The 23,334-nt window shown below is 38.6% G+C and overlaps 1 protein-coding gene across 1 annotated transcript in view; it reads right to left on the bottom strand.

Moving 5' to 3' along the window:
* Positions 1-23,334, bottom strand: part of WWC2 (WW and C2 domain containing 2) — a 223,341-nt gene that overhangs the window by 17,223 nt on the left and 182,784 nt on the right. Inside the window, exons 18-21 of the mRNA XM_063076826.1 lie at positions 18,781-18,979; positions 17,275-17,439; positions 15,924-16,016; positions 11,646-11,888 (exon numbers count right to left, since the gene is read on the bottom strand). Of these exons, the coding sequence (XP_062932896.1) occupies positions 11,646-11,888; positions 15,924-16,016; positions 17,275-17,439; positions 18,781-18,979 (700 nt within the window). The remainder of the gene's footprint in view (positions 1-11,645; positions 11,889-15,923; positions 16,017-17,274; positions 17,440-18,780; positions 18,980-23,334) is intronic.

Genomic DNA, 23,334 nt, shown 5'->3' with positions numbered 1-23,334 from the left:
GCATGGCTCAGCTTCTTCCTCCGTGGCCTCCTAGGTAGTGTGCTACAGTGACAGAATATAAAACACGGCACTGCTTGGTGGAGGCCACTGGTCATGGTGGTGGCAGTGCAGCTGTAAAGGAAACGCTTGGGAGTTTAGAATATTGGTGTCTGTTTGCCACTTTTTACAGCTTAGATCAAAGTCTTATGAGAGAGATCAACTCAGGCCAGAACTAAGCAGTCGGCACAAAGAGACAGAAGAAAAAACAGCTTTCCTAAGGGTGATAGCCAGCAGCCTGCAGTCTAAGTTGATGCACAGTCCCATAATTGGGATCCTTCTGGACTTGAAAAGTTAACTGTTTCCGTTATAACTTAAGCAGTTATAAACTTGAGAAGGAGGTGAGACTGGCATTGACAAAGAGGGAATTGAGGACCTTGCCTCGCATATGCGCCCACTGTTTGAGACACCTTCAAAGCCAGCGAGTCAAAGAACAAGGTATTCAGGTTTAAAAGACACGACTAAGGCAAGATCTCTGACCATGGTTCACAGGCAAACTGAAACTACCAGCAGCTCTACTACTAGGAATTTATGCTTTGGGAACACTACTGTGACCAAAAATATGCAAAAATATATACAAAAATGTTCGTTTCCACATTGTTGGTAACTGAAAAATTGGGAAGTTGTCATTAGTAGAATAATTAAATAATTATAATATACATATACAGGTGAATACCTTAAACAATGAATGACAGCAACATTTACTAACATGGAAAGCTGTTCATATATTATTAGAATTAAGTGGAGAAAAAAAGCAAATTTCAGAACAATATGTCTTTATAACTCTACTTTGTGTAACTCTTCCAAATAATACTTACACATACAAGACATAAAAAAGAGCTAGAAGGACACATACCAAACTGTCAACAGTGGTCACCTCTGGGGAATGGGACTCCATGGGGGACTTCCACTTTTTGCTTTATACAGTTCTGCCTTATTTGGATTTGTTACAATAAGCATGTATTACTTTAACTTAAAAAAAATTATTTTTAATTTTAAAATATTCTCATAGCAAAAGTACACTAAACACTTTAAATTTAAAATTTTGTGGCACTTTTAGGAAAGGTGAGATTTTACAAAAATTATTTATTCAGCAAATACTTAAAAAGAGTCAATTATATTCACAATACTTTATGGAAAGCTAAATATCCTACAATGGGGCATGCCTAGTACTTTGCTAATAACAATCTACTGCAATAACTTCTGGTTTTCTCACCACAAAAGATCCTAGATACTTTTCACTGCTCCCCCCCACCACAAAAAAAAATATTGTCTATAAAAGCAGCTTGTATTTGTTAAGTAACAATTCTCCCTTGATTATTTTGTAATTGACAGGATAGCTTAGCTGTCACTCAGAGTTTCTGAATTTCTGTAATTCAAGTTCAAAGAAGACAAATGTCATATTTTATGAAGTCCTATCTTTAGCAAATGGATGATTTTCCACTAGGTCCCAGGTAAGAAACTATTGACTTGGTACACACAGAGAAGAGACTTCTACCATGCTGTGGTATATTAAATTACTATACTAAATTAGTAATTATACTAAAATATTGCTGCTATCAAATTCTTGGTAATTTACCACAAGAATAAATCAATTTTAGAACAGCCATCATCTGACTAACTCAAACAGATAGAACAGGAAAAGCCAGAGAAGGAAAATACAAGCTAGATTATATGTAGGTAAGAAAACCTGATCCAGTTTTCTTACCTAGAAATGTATTTTATCAGATCAGAAACACAACAGGCTCCCAGAATGCTACTGTCAGTCTTTTGTTGCCTTTGATATGAATGGACTGTGGGGGTTGACCTTATCCCTTGTAGAGCACTGTTAGGATAGTCCCTAAGTAGCCTGATGGCTGCTGACATTTTCAACTACCAGCATTTTTGTGGTGACTGCAAAATTACTTTGAAATTTGGCTTTGTTTTGCACAAAATAGACTGACCCTGGAATACATGAAGACATTCCCTTCCCTGTTGAATAAGAACATAATTCACTGAAGACTCTACATGTCACTTTGTTTACATATTTGTACCCATTTTATATCTTTTTCCAAACTCTGGGTGACAAAATACACCATGGAATTTTTCATCAACTGTTAATAACCGATAGTAAGCAAATGTGCAGGCAGTTAAATCTCAGTGCTGACTGCTTTGTTGTAATCATTAAGATTTATTCTGTTGAATGAGATGTATTAACATCTTTGACATAATTTTTTAGTAGATTCTAACTTTTAAAAGTGTTAACATCTGTATTATTTTAAGCTTTTAAAATAAAATCAAATTATTAGCACCATAGGACTTTGGTATTTTGACAGAGAAACACTCTAAGGAAGAAAAAGAAATATCTGCTTTGTCAGCAACACGAGGCTCCTTTGAAAGAACACCAGTCCTCTCCTGTTGCACCTCTCCCTCTCACGCCAACAAGTCACAATAAGACGTCTGGTTTACAAGGAGCCACTTCGTTTGCCCCAGACTCCAGAAGGGTGTGATTAACCTTCAGTTTATGTGATGGGAGCCTGACCTACAGAACGGTCCAGTGATTTACTTATAGTGGTAAGAAGCCTAATGGAATAGGGAACACAATCCAGTCTCAATTTATAGTCCTAAGCTTCTTGCTCTGCTTCCTAAGGGGATTGTACAATATATGAGGACACTAAATAAGAGTCTGTTTTTATTCCGAGCTACAAAACAGACTTTCAGCCACAAAGGAGGAAGTTTATGGAGTGTGACCCTGAGACCTGACAGCTTTCCTTGACAAGGGAGGCAGACCCAGGATCTGCTGCTGGCTTCGGTTCACTGCTTTTCTGGGAGCCATGCTTTTTATGGCAATTGGCAGGCTCTTTGCTCACTGTTAAGCACTTTATGATCACCCTGCTGAAATCTCACAAACCCCTAACACCATGGGGAAATGGTGAAAATAAAAGTACAGTGTGTGTGTGTGTGTGTGTGTGTGCAGGTGCTGGTGTGCCAATGTGTACATTAGCAAGTGGATGTGGAAGTGAAGAGTAAGCAGGAGAGGTAAGTCAATGGTTATTACCAACTTCTGCAGCCATAATGAAAGGCACACAACTGAAATAGTCTATACTTTTACCAAGCTGGATATTACAAATTTCAGTGATGAGAAAGAAAGGTACATCACTCAAATAGTCTATAGATCCACAGAGTTGGTAAAAATAAAGATAAAAACATCCATGCCAAGGGGAATCAAATCATTTTTAAGCCAATGTAAATGTACCTTGTTTGTGAGCTTTTTCTTCACTGTTGCTTGATGTAAAACTTCTACTAGGGAGAAGGAAGCAAAGATAGAGGGGGCCGTTGTCTTGGCACATGCTGTGGTTTGAATGTCCCCTCCAAAATGCATGTTGAAAATGAACTGCCACTGTAATAGTAGCAACAGGTGTGACCTTTGAGAGTTGACTAGGCCATGAGGGCTCCACCCTCACCGGTGGGATTAATGCTTTAATAAAAGGGCTTTCTCTCTCTCTTGCCCTTCCACCCTGTGCCACGGGATGAAGCAGCAAGACGGCCCTTGCCAGATGCCAACCCCTTGATCTTGAACTTCCTGGCCTCCAGAACTATGAGAAATACAGTTCTGTTCCTTATAAGTTACTCAGTTTGTAGTATTTTGTTATAGCAGCACAAAATGGACTAAGCCAGCATAGTTTCCTAGAGTGTAGTCAAAAATCTACTCCACATAAGTTGTGTAAGACTGCACTGTGGATAGCCTGACATGGAAAAGCTTCCAGGAATCACACTTTACTTTGGACTTCAGATTTATTGAAGTACTGCAAGTACCATAAAGGTTTGGTTCTTTTAGACCATATAGATTTCAATTTCCACAAATCTCTCTGAATCCTCACTTATATTAAAAGTGTATTAGATTTGATCACTAATAGATCACAGAATTTTGCAACCAGAAAAGATCTTGGTGGCCATCTAATTCAATCCTTTAGTCCATATATAAATACATAAAATCCTATTAGAGCATGGGAAAAACAAGCCACAGGTATGCATACTTTAATGCATTTTACAAGGTTGATTTGCTTTTATTTAGTTTGTTTGGTGAAAAAAGGAAAGAGTTGTGAAGGAAAGGAATGGGGAAGGGTAATGAGAAAGCAAAACCAGCAATAACAACTAAAAAGATCTGACTCCAATCCCATAAACACTCATGGGTCTCCTGGCCTTGCTGTTAGTCTCTTTCTTTTCCTTCTTGCTTAGACCCTAAACAGGGACCTCCAGCGTATACCAACGACTCTTTCCCTGGGTATCATCAGGCTAGCTCGAAAGTTTGGGCCCTGAATTGTGTATAAAAATAGAGTGTTTTGTATACGAGCCTCAGCTCCCCTGACAAAGAAGTATTATACTGAACTGTTAACAGCATCCCCAGATGATGTTCACAGTAATGATCTAAGAAAACAGTAGGAATGATACAGAGAAAGCTGACTACAAATTCTGAAGACAACTGTCTCAGCTTTTAATGGCGCTTAATTATTTAGACATACCTTCATGTTTAGTTAAGCTGTAATTTTCTTGATGAGAACTGGAAAATGAATATTCTTACATTGAATCAGATACCTCTAACACATCAGCTCAAATCCTCTCGACTTTTCCTGCTGCCTTGTGATCATCAGCTCTCTGTGGGGCCTGGTGGACTTCATAAAGGTGCAACTAGTGTTTCTCCTCATGTCCCTTCTCCGGTACCAGCCATGGGTTTTCCTTTCAAAGCCAAAGTGTGCCATGAGATTGCTTGGCAGCCACATTATGCACACAGTAGAACAATTCTTTCTTTTCTCCTTTCTGAGGGACGACTGTGAGATGCAGCCTGCATGGTTTCTGGGGGCTGGTCCCATGGGAGCAAGCAAGCAGCACATTCAGCAGCCATCTCCTTCCTTGCCTCTCCTCTGCTCCCTGGGGCTGCACATCCTTAGTGATGTACTGGAACATAAGTGTTTATCTCAGGCTCTGCCACAGTCATCAGAGAAAGCTCCTTGGGTTCTTCTCCCTCATTATCTTGGTGGGCAAACTCATTTTGAAACCAGCTAAGTGTTGGTTCATCAGATAATACAGACCAGAAATCCTCTATTAAGATATAACTAAATTTCTAAGCAGTATCATCAATGCAACCTATATGAAGATGATTACAATTATTATTAGAAGCTTATTATGAGGCCAGAATCATGCATAATATAATTTAGTAAATTAACCACCACAAATTAATATAAAAATAAAGCACTATTTTACAAAAGAGAATTGCAAAGTGTCACTCTTTTTAAAACACTTTTCATAGCTGGAATAAGACCTGTTAAATATCCTGCATTGGGCAAAGCAAAGGGGGTCTTGACCCTCAAATCTTTGCCTTCTTGATCCAAATTGGTGAGGCCCATGATCTTTGACTTATTCCTGGGCAGTTCTGATCTCAAGTGACCAGTTTTTACCCTACCTGAGTGAGCACTGCCACATGAGTGACAGAAGACCTGTTCTGTGAGCAAAATGCATCCCATGAGGCTTGAAAGTGAACTCTACTGGAAAGTGAAATCTGCTAGTAAGGCCAACTACACTTGGCTTTGTACAGAAGAGTGTTGGATTATGTTGAGATTTAAAAGAATCAAAAACCGCACATAGCTATGGCAGCCCCCATATGGAGACATTGGTTCTGAGGCAGGCAGAGGAAATGGTAGTGCCAGTCAGGCATTTCAGCCAGCACCCATGTTCAGATGGTGACTTGCAAGAGAGATAATCAAATGCTAGCAATTAGGAGATGAAAGGAAAAAATATCACCCATACCACACAAATGGTTGCACTGAATGACAGGGATGACAATTTTCAAAGAGGTCACTTACAAGAGAATTTAGTTCAACTTCATTTTATGTTTGGAAAGTCTACCTGACATTTCTATGATTATTTTTGTCACTGAGAACAGCATGATAGGTTGGTATGATAGGCATGAAAAATACCAAACAAACAAGGAGCATCAGGGATCTTGGCACCCTGGGAAGAGCAAATTGGCCACTTTTCCTCTATCACTGCCATTATTTTCCTGGATCACGACTGTGAACATTGTGTGAGATGCTGGTAACAGAACAGCATAAAACTCCTGTGTCAGAACAGTCTGTCAGAAGAGTTGAGGGTCAAGTACAAAACTGTGTCCTACACAAGGACCCTAGGAAATACTAACTGATTTGATCTGATATCTCTAGACCCTGATACTCCTGGAACTTGGTCCCAGAGCCACCGGCATAGCCTGGACCAAGGGTGCCCACACTATGGCTGTGCCTATCCCTGAGGGCAGAGGACAGGCCCTCATGTGGCCAAGCTATCCTGGGGCCACTGACAGTGCCCACTAGTCAGTTTCTCATCACACTTTATAGGTTGTACTTACCTATTCACGAGTAAGTCAAGGTGAAATCCTTTATTCTAGTGGCAGGCAGGGGGCAAGCAAAACTTAAAATCATGGCTGGTAAACAAGATCAGCCGTTTTAATGAGGCAGAGGAGATTTCTGTCAAGGTTGGATGGAATGTCTACCAGAAGGCACTGTAATAGGAGCAAAGGTGGGGATTTTACGTGCCAGGCTGAAGGCACCACAGGAGTTCGACAAGGAGGATTTGTACGAAGAGGTTGGTTTGTTTTTTACAGGGAATACCTTCTGCTCAAGTTTCACAAGAAACCCCTCTTGAAATCTGCTGTAGCGAAACCAAACACACATTTTGACTGGCCCATTAAAGGACAAATCATTAAAATGAACATGTGTGTATCAAACATCAACCCTTACCTGACCGCAGGATTTCAGAGGTTGACTCTGAGCAACATGTCTAAGTCTGCCCTAAAGATTTCCTTGGGTTTGTAGGGTCCTATATTCCTTCCACTTTCCTTCTACTTAGAGTAAGATAAAATCCAAGGATTTCTTCAGTGTAGAAGAAAAACAAGTCACCCACATAACCCCCAAACCTTGAATCATCCATCAACAACAGCAATCTTAGGAGAATCCTACAATGAAAGGCAATTTAAAAAAAACAAAAACAAAAAACAAACAAAAAAACACTTAGGAAAACAGTATATTAGTGATACGTTTACATTTGAAAGAATTCCTTCATCTTCTATTTCAATCAGTATTAGACACACTGCTTGGATTTGCCAAAGCCCCTCTCACTTCATTCTGTGGTTAAATGTCTAACCCTGGAGACTAGGAAGGAGCCTCCCACTCTAGCTGCCCATCACCCATCACCCATCATTGCTACACTACCCTTCCAAAGAGCACCTCTTTAGAAACCTTTGGTGGCTCCCCATTATGTAGTCATTCAAGGCTCTCAATAATTTTACCCCAATCTACCTTATCATCAACTAGGTATTCACAGACTAGGCACGAGAGATATGAAAATCAAAATGTGTTAAGATACACCCCATATTTTTTACTATGCATTTTCAACTTTTCTTTTCAACACTGAAGTCCTTAATCTACCTAGAGTTGATACTTGTATATAAGGCAGGGACAATCATTTTTCCATACGAGTTTGTTTATCCAACAGTCTGTCCTTTACCCACTGGCTGACATGCCACCTCCATCACACAGCAATGCTCTACACACACGTGTGCCAGTTTCTGAGCTATTTCATGCCATAAGCAATCTCTTGATTCCTCCACCAATTCCATACTAACTACTTTAGAAGTTAGATAAATCCTGATTTCTTATAGGGCAAGTCCCTCTCCTTGTTTTTCTTCTCCAGAAGTATCTTGGCTATTCTTTGCCCTTTATTCTTCCATTAATTATATCAACATCCATAATGATTCATGTAGGCATTTTACCGGGAATTACACTGACTCTTTTGTACCTTTTAGGGAGAACTGACCATCTCCACAATATTAATTCTTCCCCTCCATCAGGGGTTGGCATACTATGGCCTGCCATCTGTTTTCTTTGAATTAAGTTGTATTAGAACACAGCCACAGACACTTACTTACATCTTGTCTATGGCTGTTTTTGTGGTACAATGGCAAGTTGAGTAGTAGCACTAAGACCATATGGTCCAAAAATCTTGAAATATTTAGTATATGGCCCTTTATAGGAAAAGTTTGCTAACCTTGGCTCTACATGAATGTGGTAAATTTCTCCATAAATTTAGGTGTTTTTACATTTCTCCTCATAAAGTTTTGTAATTTTCCCTACACTGTACTGCATATTTTTGTCAAATTTATTACTTAACACTTGATATTCTTTGATATTGTTGTAAATATTCAAAATTATATTTTCTAGTTGTTTCTGGCTGGTGTACAGAAATGCAAGAGACTTTCATATCACTCTTCTATTTACCCTCTTGTTAAAGTCTCTTATTTGTAATAACTTGCAGACTTTTTCATGTACACAACCGTGTTATCTGCCAATAATGACAGCTTTGCTTTCTCCTTTCTAGTCTGCTTCTACTTTGTTTCTTGCCTGACAGCACTGATTAGAATAGCTAACCCAATGGTGAACAGAAGAGTGTAGTGTTGACTGTCTCGTGGCTCATTTTAAAGGGAATGATTCCAAAGTTTGTCTATTTAGGATCACGTTTGCTTTAGGTTATTCTTTATCAAGTTAAGGAAGTTTCTGTCTCTTTCTAATTTACTGAGAGTTTTAAACATAATGTGTTTTGATGTTTGTCAATATTTTCCCACATATACTGAGTTGATCAATGGTTTTTCTCCGTAAGCTGTTAGTTATTAATTATATTAATAGATTTTTTTCTAATACTAAAAAATCCTTGCACAATTCAACATGGTCAAAATGTATTTTTTATTGTTGGATTCTATTTACTAATATTTTAGTTAGGATTTTTGTATTCACATTCATATATGAAACTGGCCTATGATTTTCCTTTTTGATAATGTCTTTGTTTAGTTTTGCATCAAGGATGTTGGCCACATAGAACGAGTATGGAATGTTCTCTCTTTTTCCAGTGTCTGAAAGAGTTTGCATAAAATTGAGATAATCTGTTCTTTGAAAGTTTGGTGGAACTGGACTATAAAATTAGACCTTATATTTTCTTGGATAGATTTTTAATCACTGCTCTCATTTCTTTAAGAGTTATAGAATTTTTAACCTCCCCCCCCCATTCTTTCTTCAGTTCTAATATGTTGTCCAAACTGTGGTCATATATTTTTGATAGTATTCAACTATGTTTTAAATCTCAAATTTATCTGTAGTTCTGTTCCTCTTTTTGTAGTTCTGTTCCTTTTCACCTGTATATTATCTTTATTTGTATTTTCTCTTCATCAGTCTTGCCAGAGATTTGTCTTTTTGTTGTTGTTATTGTTTTCAAAGAACAGATTTTTTACTTTATTGAGCTTCTTTCTACACATGAAGATTAAACAACAGTCAAAACAAACCACGGTAACAAGTAATTTATGAATGAATTTTAGCATTATGATACTAAGTGAAACAAGTAACTCAAGTAACTCCTAAAGTTTTTATAATTATTGATACTTAGGAATCTAATTTCATACCATGACAAACTAGAAAGAAACAAGCAACAAAAAACTAGAAGATGACAAGTTCTATTTATACCTATAGTTGCAAAACTTCAATCCAGCTTTGAAAGCCTTCGACTCATAAGGTCAAGACTGTGATGCTTCTCCATGATATTAAAGTAAGTTGAAGTCAACCAAGCATTTGAGGTTATTGCTAATGTTGAATTAAAAGACCCAAGAGTGAAAATGATGGTTATCATTATGGAGATTAGGTCATTTCAGCTTTTAATTCAATCTCCCATTTAGTAAAAAGGCAGCCTACTATGGGCCCCACTCTCCTGTAGGCTCTTGCCCACAGCCCTTCAATGTCTGGAGCCATCTAGACATTTACTAATGTAGGGTCCTGTGCCTGCCAGGCATCTCATCCCTGAGGGACGAAGTTCCGCTACCTGCTTTCAAAGCCAGTTTAAGTGCCACCACCTCCACGAAACCATTCCTGATCTCCCCAGGAAGCAATTTCTCTTGTGGGCCTGGTGAGTCTGGCTCATCTCCTTTACCGAAGCACCACAGCATCTAATTATCCTGTATTCACTGTGGTGTCAAACATAAGGCTGACAATTCAACTCCATACTAAACAAACATTTACTGAGGTCCTATTGTGTGTGAAGGCTTCTTTCTATCAGGTGGGATATAATACTGATAGGTAACATGCTTTGTTGCTCAGAGTTTCTTTAAAAATTATTAGTATCTGTAATTCCTAAAATTCATTCATTAAGTTTCTGAATTCCATCTACGATTAACAACACTGGTCAGCTACATGATTTAAACTTTCCCTACAGTTCCATATACAACAAGATCAAAAAACAACTTTGGGCCAAAAAAATTAAAAAAGTTTATATTACGAACAACATTTTCTATTAGTTTAAGGAAGTGCTTCATATATTTCAGATTCCCATCCAAAGGGGTTGAAAAAAAAATAATGTCTTGGCATTTGTAATATTTCAGCTATATGGAAAATTCTATTTGTATATTATATATGGATATGAACACACATTTCTATATCAAAATATAAATTCTAATCTTGAGAATAAACCCATTTCATACATATGCAAATTCTTGAAAACTTTATAATATTTAGGTGGTAGAACAATAGAAATGGTCTCTTAAAAATACCCTATTTTTTAATCAGTGGTTTTATCTTATTTTGTGTAATTGTCAGGTGAAAGGCAAGGGAGAATACCAGTAATGAAGTGTAATCTTTCTTGAAGAGAAAAAACAAAGTGTAAATGTAGAAACATTACAATTAGCAATGTCCTTACAATTAATGTGGTTAATGAATCTTAAAGAGCTGTCAGTAGAAAATTCAAGCACAATGTGTCATTCATGTTGAGTTATACTATTTGCCAAGTCTCATGTTGAGACAGAGAAAAATGCTGAGGAGAAATAGCAACCATTTCCCCTGCAGCCACGCTCCCTTCTTGCCAGGTGGCCAGTGGCCACCAAAACCGCAGCTGTGGGGTGGGGTGGTGGGGGCCTCTTATCTGCACCTTGGTGGGTCACGTTACCACTATTTTAGCAATATTCTGGGTAAAAATAAAAAGCCTTATGATAGAGTTTGGATATGTTGTCCCCCCAAAACTCATGTGGAAATTTGATCCGCAATGTGGCAGTGTTGGAAACTGAGTCATGGGGGTGGATCCCTCATGAATGGATTGATGCTCTCCCTGGGGGAGGGGAGAGTAATGAGTGAATACTCGCTCTATTAGTTCCCACGAGAGCTCATTGTTTAAAAGGCCCTGGCACCTCCTCTCTCTCTCTTGCTTCCTTTCGCCATGTGATCTGCTTGTACCCGCCGGCTGCCTGTTGCTTTCCACCATGAGCAGAAGCAGCCTGAGGCCCACGCCAGATGCAGCTATCCCAGAATCATAGCCAAATAAACCTCTTTTCCTTATAAATTACCCCATTTCAGGTATTTCTGTTATAGCAACACAAATGGACTAAGACACCTTACGATAGTGGGGAAACATGTGTTCCAAGTTCTAGAAAAAGGGTCTGAAGACTTTTGAGCAAAACTGAGGTATAAGTTGGATACCTTCTATATGGTGGGCTTTAAAAAGATGACCTTTGTGCAAGCTCCTCAGGGATGACAAGACACTGAGATCTGTACCTGCTTCTCAGCTTGTTTCAGGAGCTTCTGGAATCTCTCATCCTCCAGCACACCTGGTGGAAGGTCAGTCTCTCCTTGAGCTTTCAGTTCTTCCAGCTTTTGCCTCAAGCCCCTCAGGGCCTGCAGCTCATCATTGAGGCGACTCTGCCGGGTTAGAGATGCCTGAAGATCCAGTTCTAAGTCTAGAGATGTACGCACTGGGCATTCTTGCGCTGTTCTTCTCAAGACTGGCTGGCATACCGTCTGGATAGTTAGAAAACAAAACAATAACAAAACACCCTTACTATATGTGCAGTGATTATTCTGTTTTTCCTCCTTCCTAGCACCTGATAGGATTGCTCTTCTTTGCTCCCTGGAAGTGATGGTATAACCCTCACTTAGTGCCTTAAGTGCCACAGTAAGTTAGGGAAGGGACAGATCATTCAGGACTGGGCAGACTAACTTGAGGAAAAGAATTTAAACTAGGCTGGGGCAGACTGCACAAGCAGAGGGGAACAGGAGGTATTTCTTGCCTAGACTGTTGGTGGTGGAAATGGAAACTAAGAGATGACTAATAAGAACTGGTACTTAAGGGACTCAAACTTGAAAAGTACTCTAGTTTGAAGATCTGGAACAATGGTGGTGCTCATGACAGATGAAGAGGGAGACAGCCCGTATGTCCTTATTTCCTAGCCTTAGCCCAAGTCAGAATAGCTTTTATTGTCTCCTCCTTTTCCTCCTCCTCCTTGTCCAACACATATTGTATGTTCACTAAAAATTTAGGGGCAAGGCTTCTGTAACATTCTTCTTCTTAGGTTCCCTTTATTCAACCTCTGCCCTCTCTAACAAAGTATTACACAGTAAGAATCACCTAGACACCCATTCTCTTTGAGTGTATTATTCGTTTTTAAGAATCAGAAATATTTGCTAGTAGTCACATGCATGGAGCCTTTCTAGGACCTCAGTGTGCAGTGGTCTGCTGGTAAATGATCAAAAACTGCTCCTTGCCGGGGGGAGGGAACACTGACATGGAAGTGTTGCTGATTTCTATGGTGTAAATACTCCCACTGTAACTGCTCTCAAGCTATCAATGTGATGTCACTGAATTGAGAAGAGACATGCACAACTGGTATTCGTGTGCCAGTATGAGGAGGGACCAGCACACCACCGCCAAGGAGCACTCTCTAACCTCCTGACTCACAGGTAAACCTCTTACTGATCTTTGCAGATGCTTTTATTCTCTTACACCTCTACACCTTTTTCATGCTATAGTTCCTAAGTCAGAATACCATTCCTCACTCATTTCTATCAAACCGTATCTATTTCAAAAACCACTCAAGACCGGATCCGGAATAAAGATGGTGGAATAGACGGTCCCCAGCATCACTCTCTCCCACAATCAACCAATTTACAACTATTAACAGCAAAGACTGCCAAGCTGGGGCTGCTAGAGCTCGGGGAAGAGGAGGAGAGACCTATGGAGATGATGAAAGTGGGAGAAGCTGCAGTGAGGGGAAGAAAGGACCACCCCAACCATTTTGAGCCCTGGCCATTTCAAGGCTGGCCCTGGTAAGCACATGAAGCAAGAGCTGGCAAAAAATGCAGCTGTGCCCTTTTGTGAAGTTGCTTGGTGAGTGCAGGAGAAAGGAAGGCCTTACTGCCCCCCAGGCCAGGAAGATCACTAATGGGGTTCCCGTGGACCCACATATGAGTGAGGGGCCACAGACAACTGAAAAAAGGAGCCACTCAAAGGCTGGTGAGTCATCGCAAGGGACTGGTGCATGGCCCACCCCATGGGAAGTGTTTTGAGTAGGGGCAGTGAAGGGGAAGGGCCCACTGGGGGAACACTGGGGCACAGCAGGGACAGTTATCTGCCCACCAATCAGCACAGGATCACTCAGTGGAGACTGGTCAGGAATATAGAACTGCAGGAGGTGCAGTTTGCTGAAAAGACTCAGGCCCAGACCAGAGTTTCCACACAACCCAGGTGTACCAAACCTCACAAGGCCCAGAAGTGCTTACAAGGTCAGCAATTAAAATGTGAGCTGCACAAAAAGCCTTCTCCAGAGAATCAGCAACAAAGCAGCAATTTAGCTCAACCACACAGCTCAAGTGCTGGTCCCCACAGGAAGTTCCCCCATTTTAGATGTAAGTAAAGGACAACAAATTAGTTCCAGTTGCAGAGTTTAAGTGGTGAGCGTAGCTAATAATAAACACAGAACTGAAAGAAACCACAAAAACCCCACAGATCAGAGACAAATTTCTGCTATTAACCAGTAAAGGTCCAACACCTTCAGAATTCACTGTAAGTCAAATATCAAAGTTCTGATATTAACCAGTTAAGGTCCAACCAAAGAACACCTATAAAACCTAGAAGGGCTCCCAAGCCAGGATGAGGGGTGTCCGAGGGCCTCAGCCACACCCCTCCAATGCCACATCCAGCCTGGCAATGACCAACCTGCCACCGGAAGCCCACCGGGCCCCCAAGCCAGCATGGGGGTGAGGGCCTCAGCCATGTCTCCTGACATTTGTATCCAGCCCAGAGACAACTGTGCCACCACCAGAAACTCCCCTGGCTCCCAAGCTAGAGCTGGGGGGTCCCATGAGCTTCATTCCCCCACCACCGCTCCCCGCTGCTGCCCTCCACAACCAGGCCAGCAAAGGAGCTGACCATGGGCCAACCCCGCCCCTGCACCCCGACCTCTGCTTCCCTCCCCCACCTTCCCACTGCTCTGCGACATCTTAGAATGTAAAATAATAACAATAATAAATAAATTTTTTAAAAATTCAAAAACCATCTCCTATATAACGCTTCAGGATTAACCTTTGTCTGGTTAAAGTAGTTCTAATAGCTAAGTTTATCAATAACCCAACTGTTTTCAGTTTCATTCAATGTATAAACACTTCTGGTTAAAATTTCTCTGAGTGCAACCAATCTGTAAAGTATGAGCTTGTTAAGAACGAAAGCAATTGAGAAAGCAGTTGAGAAGAATTTTCATTCAAGATGATAAAAATTTAGGTGCTTTTTAAGCATAATGTTTGGTAATGTGAAAGATCTATACCTCAGAATTTCCTGAAAATGCTGACTGCTAAATAAATGCCAGCATATCTGCCTTTAGAAAAAAGAAATATGCTTTTATTACCTTCAGGTAACTAGGAAGTTAAGCCGGGGGAGACAAATGCTGCCTAGCCATACATCTAGTCCTCTGCACAGAAACCAGAGTGGCACTGTGACAACGATGCCGCTAACTCTCCCTCCCAGTCTCCAGACCCAGTCTTCCCGTCCACAGTGCCAGAGCTCTGCCCAACCTGACACTCCTCATTACCTGCGTGTTTTCCTGCCCCTGCGTCATTTCAAGCCACCTACTGACAGCACCTAGTATGCACCCTACCGCCCACAACCTCCTGCCCCAAAGCTACCATTTTCTTTTGAAATTTTATGCAGGCACCAAGATCACAGACCTCTACAGTGAAGCCTTTCAGAATTCTGACCAGATGAGCTCATTCCTTCTAACACCCAGCATGCTTTTAACAGTCTCCTATGCACCTCTGAGTCCCTCTTCTAGACCGTGGACTCCTGAAGGTGGCGACCTCACTATCCCAAAGCTCAGTCACACGCAGTGCTCTGATTTCCAAACAACACATTTTAAGCCAAAATGATAATAGTAAACAAGTAACTTTCCTTTAGTTATTTCAGCTGTTGGTAAGTAAATAAGAATTTCTGAAATATTTGAACAGTCCAATCTTTTAACTTGTTTAAATATTTCCTCATACTTATCCATAAAGCTCATCCAGAGACCAACAGTCTACAGGAAAACTTGACCTGAGCTGCCACCCACATGAACTTTAACCTTCTAAGAATATCTAAGCAAATTACAAAAAGTGTGTATTCCTCCTATACCATAATATTTGCTCCTTCAGAAAAGGCACTGGGTTTTACAGTCTTCCCACAGTTGCTCAATAGCCAGACATGGGGTGGAGACACAGCAGCCATCATTAGAAATGTGTTCAGCCCACTGTCGATACACTTAAGACCTCAGCAAGCCCCTTCTCCAGAGACACTGCAAACTAAAATTCCAGCCTTAATTAACACAGGTTCCAAACCAGGGATGAATGAATGCTCTCAAGCACATCCTCTCTGTCTCCATAACTGACATAACAGTTGCATCTCTGTCTAGTCACGGTGGCTTCATTCAACAGCATGGAGCACTAACACTAAACAGTTTTGGAGTTTATGTTTTGCAATTCATGATTTTGGATTGGTCTAGGACAGTGGGATGTAGCAGAGGGAATACATACCCTTTTGACCCTCAAACTGCGCCGTTCAGTGGAGTTTCTCACAAACAGTGATTTTTTAGCCAGGGTTGAACTGTCACTGTCACTTCGATTTAACTGGCAACAAAAGATTAAAACAAAGCAAAACAAAAAAACACTAATAAACAGAGGGCCTGTGGAAGTTCACAACTGAGAAGTTTATCAAATAAAGCAAGTAGCAATAATATGAGTTTATTTCTCTAACAAAATCCTCCCCAAAGAAGCTTTTCTCTATGCTTTTCTTAAAAAACTTCATTTTCTTAAAAAATTTAAATAACTGCATTTTGATAGCAGTTATCAAAAGTTGTATGTTAAGTATACATTTTTAAAAATAAAATTATCCTTTGTATTTTTAGCTAATACGTGATATTCTTTTCTTTAAAGAAAGGTTTGCATAAAGTACAGAGCCCAAGGTCAAAGTTAAGACACAGTCTGTGCTATTTAGAATACTCATAGCTCAGACAGCCCACACTCACATCCTCCCCTAGTTCAAGTCTTTGCTGAAATGTCACCTTATCAAAGAAGCCTACTCTGAAATCCTCCTTATCTTAAATTTAACCCTCTTAAATTGCTCTATTTTTTTCCTATAGCATTGATCCAAGGTACTTCATAGTTATTCATCATATTTATTGATCATGGTCTGGCTCAACTCACAAGAATGTAAACTCTGCAGGGTTGGGTCTCTGAGTCTCTTTTGTTTCTGGATGAATCCCAAGTATATGGGAAAGTACTTAATAGCGGGTGCTTAACAAAAATATTCATTGAAGTGAATGGATAAATTTAGAATTTTAAAAGTATTTCTAACCCATCTTATAATATTAAATCTATCTTACTATAAATCACAAATACTTCTAGAAGCAGAATTTGGTAAGTTCATGCAAATCCCACAATTTTCTTTATAGAACTATAAATGTGATTCTAGAGTGTCTACAGGCATTATTAAGAGATGATTTTTGCTCTAAAATCTAATTCACAATTTTCAGTTCAGCAGGACTAACATGGTTTGAAATATGTATGGTAAAGAGCAGAAATATACAAAATATATATCTCAAAAGTCACTTTAGGTTTCTAAGTACAAACTCAAGTCCAAATATACTTAGCACCCAGATCCTTAAATGTCACTTATTTGCTAAAAAAGTAAATCATGTTAGAACCAATGAGACATTTAATTAAACCAATGAGTGTGATATTCTGCATATATAACATTTCTAGCCACTAGTACTTGTAGACAGAATTTGAAGATTCCCAGTGTGCAGTGTCTTGTTGTTAACAGGCTACTCACTACCAGGGGAAGCAGCTGCAGTCCTCAGTGCCCCCTACGAGCACTGTACCTTACCCTGCAGATGTACTGGTTCCGCTCTCCCGGAGAAAAAGTTTGTGAGCGCACTATCACACTGCTCCTCACAAAGGGATGCTGCCGAGAACTCAGGCTGCTGCAGTCTTTGGGGCGAACAGCCATATTATCATTAACTGCTTCATCAGTATTTGTCTCTTTATCAACCTACAAGAGAAGTTAGTAATTTGTTAGGAGCTGATAGATATATACACATTTATGCTCCTTTCTTCTAAGTATGAAAGGAATATCTAATGTTACAATGGAGAGTCATCTAGCACTAGGCCATTCCTGAGAGAAAGGCTTTGCATTGCAGAGAATAGTACTTTTGAAGGAAAGCTGGGAAGAATGGTTTTCTACTGAGTTCTTGGAAGTCACCCACAGTAGGTAGGATGATACCTGTCCAACAAGGTTATCCATCAATAGAGGTGTCAGCTCCAACCATTAGACTTAAAAATGAAGGCTTACATTTAAAGAGGTTCTATAAAAAAATCTTATTTGGGAATATATCATTATTAAACATTATTCACCTTTCTGATTAGAATTTTTTCAGAATAAAAAATAAGCAAATATAAGAAAATAAAAATACACTACAAGGTTGTAGATTTAAATTAAATGTGCAATTATACATATATGAATATAACAACTGTTGTGAAGCTGAGTATGGATTTTTACTGGATCTTTGGAAATGCATCAAAAATAAAATTTAAGTAAAAATGGAAGTTTCTCAAGATACAAACTCTGTAGGCACAGACAGATGTCTATTTTTCATGGATAGGTATAACTCGATTCCTAATCTGTAAAAGAAAACCCTCAGAAAGGGTATAATATTATTTTCACAGGGATAAAGAATTGGAATTTTCTAAACTCCATTACCAACATCCCAAGCGTGCCAGCATCCTCAAAGCTTGAAAATAATTTTCCCTATTTGGGGATGGCAGTTTTAACACTTCTCTCACTTAACTAGCAAATTATCTGTTTAATAACTTGGCTGGCACCTGTGCCTAAACCAAGTCATCTGCCACCTTCCAGAGGAGACTGCAATCAGAACATCATCTAACATAAATGAACTTAAAATGCCTGCTTTGTGTTTGAAATAGAAATAAACATAACATATGTCAAACTTGATACAATTACCCTGCTTTTATCCAAGAAATTCAGAAAATACTTAAAAATATTCACAAGCACTGCTGATTATACCAAGGTCAAGGGTTCAGATCTCCACACAGGCCAGCCACCAAAAAAAAAAAAAAAAATTCACAGGACACTTATAGAGATCTAAACTATATTTCTTCTTATATCAAATACAAGTGGAGAATTAATATTTTCGGCCATTTAAAAATTTTAAAGCATTTATAATGCTTCTTAGAGCCTATTCCCACAAATGCCTTTCATAATCAGCTTTTGGCATATAATCCTAACACGGAATTACACCTGAAGAGACAACCATACATCTTCTTAGTCTACATGGTGCCTATAAGCTATGTGTTTTAGGAGCTGAATATTCACCAGGGTGGGTATTCCAGTAGGTGGCTGACTCCTAATGTCTTTGGCACGGTAGTTTTCTTTTCTACTCCTGTTTTCATTGATTTCAGGAACACTAGTGCATGAACTTAAGTCTTCTGTACAGCTACTGCCCTCTGGCAATTTAACTTCAGCCTCTTTTTCAGCCACAATTTCATTGGAGGCCTCTCTTAGCATTGTTAACCTATGGTGAAGAAAAACAAACTTTAAATCAAGCAGACATGCCCGTGAACAGTACAACCTGGGCATGTTAACCCGTTATCTGAGAAATAAACAACAGTCTCATACATAATGACTCAAGCCATGTCTTTGGTTAAAACTCTTAACTAAATGTCTCATAAAAAACAAAATTCTCACTTTACTTCCTAGCAATCTGCAGCAAATTCACTATAATGTGATACTAAAAAGTTAAACTCATGAAAATTTGACCCAATCTCCAGATAATAAAATAAAAACATTCTGAAAATCATATATACAGTTTAATGCCAACATGTAAAAATACTGACACTATAAAATAACATGGTATTAGTTGTTCGTTTATTGTAAAATTAATCCTACAACAGAATGGAGTTACTTTCAGCTGAGTGAATAAAGACATAAGGATTAAAATTACCCATTACTGACCAGGCTCACAGTGAGCAGGGAGAACCCTGTGTAAAGTACTACTTTTAAAAAAAATTTTTTCTTTTATCATTATACAGTGTAGTTGATTTTCATAGCCCTTTACCAATTCCTCCCTTTCCCCTCTTCATCTCTTCCTTTCCCACCCCCATCAACATATCTGTTCTCTTCTCTTAACAAGTTCAAGGAATTATTGTGATTGTTGTCTTTTTTCTCCCCTATTTGTTTATTTATTTATATTTATTTTTATTTGCTCTCACATATAAGTGAGAACATGCGGTATTTCTCTTTCTGTGTCTGGCTTATTTCACTTATCATAATTTTCTCTCAGTCCATCCATGTTGCTGCAAATGGTAGTATTTCATTCTTTTTTTATAGCAGAGTAGTATTCCATCATGTAGATAGATATACCATATTTTCCTATCCACTTGTCTGATGATGGGCATTTAGGTTGGTTCCAACTCTTGGCTATTGTAAATAGAGCTGCAATATCATGGAGTACAGGTATCCCTTCGACATGATGATTTCCATTCCTCTGGGTACATACCCAGCTGTGGAATAGCTGGGTCATAAGGCAGTTCTATCTGTAGTTGTTTGAGGAACCTCCATACCACCTTCCATAATGGCTGTGCCATTTTACAATCCCACCAACAATGTAGGAGGGTTCCCCTTGTCTCCCCATCCTGGCCAGTATTTGCTATTCTCAGTCTTTTGGATATTAGCCAGCCTAACTGGAGTGAGATGATATCTCAATATGGTTTTGATTTGCATTTCCCAAATGCTGAGTGACAGTGAGCATTTTTTTATGTGTCTGTTGGCCATTCTTATATCTTCCTATGAGAAATGCCTATTCAGCTCCTTTGCCAATTTTTTAATTGGTTTACCTGTATTTTTGCTGTTAAGTTGTTTGAATTCCTGCATATTAATCCTTTGTTGGATGCATATTTTGAAATATTTTCTCCCACTCTGTTGGTTGTCTTTTCATTCTGTTGTTTCTTTTGCTGTGCAGAAGCTCTTTAGTTTGACATAATCCCATTTGTTTATTTTTCCTTTGGTTGTCTGTGCTTTTGGGGTCATATTCATAAAGTCAATGCCCAGTCTTACTTCCTGAAGTGTTTCCCCTATGTTTTCTTTCAGAAGTTTTATAGTTTCAGGATGTATATTTAATTCTTTAATCCATTTTGAGTTGATTTTGGTATATGGTGAGAGGTAAAGGTCTAGTTTCATTCTTCTACACATGGACATCCAATTTTCCCAGCACCATTTATTGAAGAGGCAGTCTCTTTCCCAGTGTGTGTTCTTGGTGCCTTTGTCAAAGATCAGATGGCTGTAGGCATATAGGCTGATTTCTGGGTTCTCTATTCTGTACCATTGGTCTGTGTGTCTGTTTTCATGCCAGTACCATGCTGTTTTGGTTACTATGTATAGTTTGAAGTCAGGTAGTGTTATGCCTCCAGCTTTATTTTTTTTGCTCAGGATTGTTTTGGCTATTCGGGGTCTTTTGTTGTTCCATATGAATGTTAGAATGTTTTTTCCATTTCTGTGGAGAATGTCTTTAGTATTTTGATGGGGACTGCGCTGAATCTGTAGATCACTTTGGGTAGTATGGACATTTTCATGTTAATTCTTCCAATCCAAGAGCATGAAATATCTATCTTCTTGTGTCCTCTTTAATTTCTCTCAACAAGGATTTTCAGTTCTCATCATAGAGATTCTTCACCTCCTTGGTTAACTTTATTCCTAGGCATTTTATTTTGGGGGAGACTACTGTAAACGGGCTAGCTTTCCTGATTTCTTTTTCTGCTAGTTCATTGTTGGAATATAAAAATGCTACTGATTTTTCTGTTGATTTTGTATCCTGAACTTTGCTGAAATTATTTATCAACTCTAAGAGTTTTTTTGTAGAGTCTTTAGGCTGTTCTCTATATAGGATCATGTCATCTACAACAGGGACAATTTGACTTCATCTTTTCCAATCTGGATGCCCTTTATTTCTTTCTCTTCCTTGATTGTTCTGGCTAGTACTTCCAATTCTATATTGAATAGGAGTGGCGAGAGTGGGCATCTTTATTTTGTTCCTATTCTTAAGGGAAAAGCTTTCAACTTTTCTCCATTCAGGATACTGTCAGTGGGTTTGTCATATATGGCTTTAATTGTGTTGAGATACATTCCTTCTATACCTAATTTGTTGAGAGTCTTTATCATGAAGCAATGTTGAATTTTGTCAAATGCTTTCTTAGCATCTATTGAGATAATCATATGGTTTTTGTCTTTGATTTTGTTGATGTGGTGTATCACGTTTATTGACTTGTGTATGCTGAACCAACCTTGCATCCCTGGGATGAATCCCACTTGATCGTGGTGTATAATTTTATGTATGTGTTGCTGTATTCTATTAGCTAATATTTTACTGAGGATTTTTGCATCTATATTCATCGAAGATATTGGCCTGTAGTTTTCCTTTTTTGTTATATCTTTGTCTGGTTTTGGAATCAGGGTGATGTTTGCCTCACAGAATGAGTTTGGGAGAATGGCCTCTGTTTCAATTTTTTGAAATAGTTTGTAGAGAATTGGTATTAATTCTTCTTTAAAGGTTGGATGAATTCTGCAGTGAAGCCATCTAGTCCTGGGCTTTTTTTTTTTTTTTTTGGCTGATTTTTTTTTTTTATTTTTGGTACAGGTTTGATAGCTTGTGTATGTCCAGAAACTTGTCCATTTCCTCCCAGTTTTCAAATTTGTTGGTGCATAGTTGTTTATAATAGGCTCTAATGATTCTTTGTATTTCTATGGTATTGGTTGTAATATCTCCTTTTTCATCTCTAATTTTTGTTATTTGGGTCTTCTCTCTACTTTCTTTAGTTAGCCTAGCTAATGGCTTATCTATTTTACTTAATTTCTTGAAAAACAAACTTTTTATTTCATTGATCTTTAGTATTGTTTTTTTGGGTTTCCATTTCATTTAGTTCTGCTCTAATCTTAATTATTTATTTCCATCTACTAACTTTGTGGTTGGATTTTCTTATTTTTCTAGTTCTGTGAAGTGAAGTATTAGGTTGTTTATTTGCCATCTTTCCATTCTTGTGAAGCAAGCATTGATTGGGATAAAATTCCCTCTTTGTACTGCTTTTGCAGTATCCCACAGGTTTTGGTATGATGTGTCACTATTTTCATTACTTTCAATAAATTTTTTGATTTCCTGTTTAATTTCTTTTTGGACCCATATGTCATTCTGTAGAGTGTTGTTTAATTTCCATGGGTTTGTATAAATTCCAGAGTTTCATTTGTTATTGCTTTCTCATTTTAATCCATTGTGATCTGAAAAAATACATAAAATAATTATTATTTGAGTTTGTTGAGATTTGATTTGTGACCTAATGTGGTTTATCCTGGAGAATGTTCCATGTGCTGATGAGAAGAATGTATATTCTGTGGATGTTGAATGAAATGTTCTGTAGATGTCTGCCAAGTCCAACTGGTCAAAAGTATTGTTTAGATCTTGTGTTTCTCTGTTGATTTTCTGCCTAGATGATCTGTCCAATGTTGAGAGTGCAGTGTTCGGGTCCCCTACCATTATGGTATCTCGGTCTGTACCTTTCTTCAGGCCTAACAGTGTTTGCTTTATATATCTGGCTGATCCAATATTGGGTGCATATATATTTATTACTGTTATGTCTTCTCGCTGGATAGATCCATTTTTAAATTATATACTGGCCTTCTTTACGTCTTTTTACGGTTTTTGGTTTAAAAGTCTATTTTATCTGACAAAAAAATAAATAGCTACTCCAGCTCATTTTGGGTTTCTATTTGCATGGTATATCTTTTTCCATCCTGTTACTTAGTCTGTGTGTGTCTTTACAGGTGAGGTGAGTCTCTTGAAGACAGCATACTGTTGGGTCCATCTTTTTAATCCAATCAGTC

This window comes from Cynocephalus volans, chromosome 13, assembly GCF_027409185.1.
Source record: "Cynocephalus volans isolate mCynVol1 chromosome 13, mCynVol1.pri, whole genome shotgun sequence".
Lineage (NCBI taxonomy): Eukaryota > Metazoa > Chordata > Mammalia > Dermoptera > Cynocephalidae > Cynocephalus > Cynocephalus volans.
This window is presented reverse-complemented; position numbering and strand designations above follow the sequence as displayed.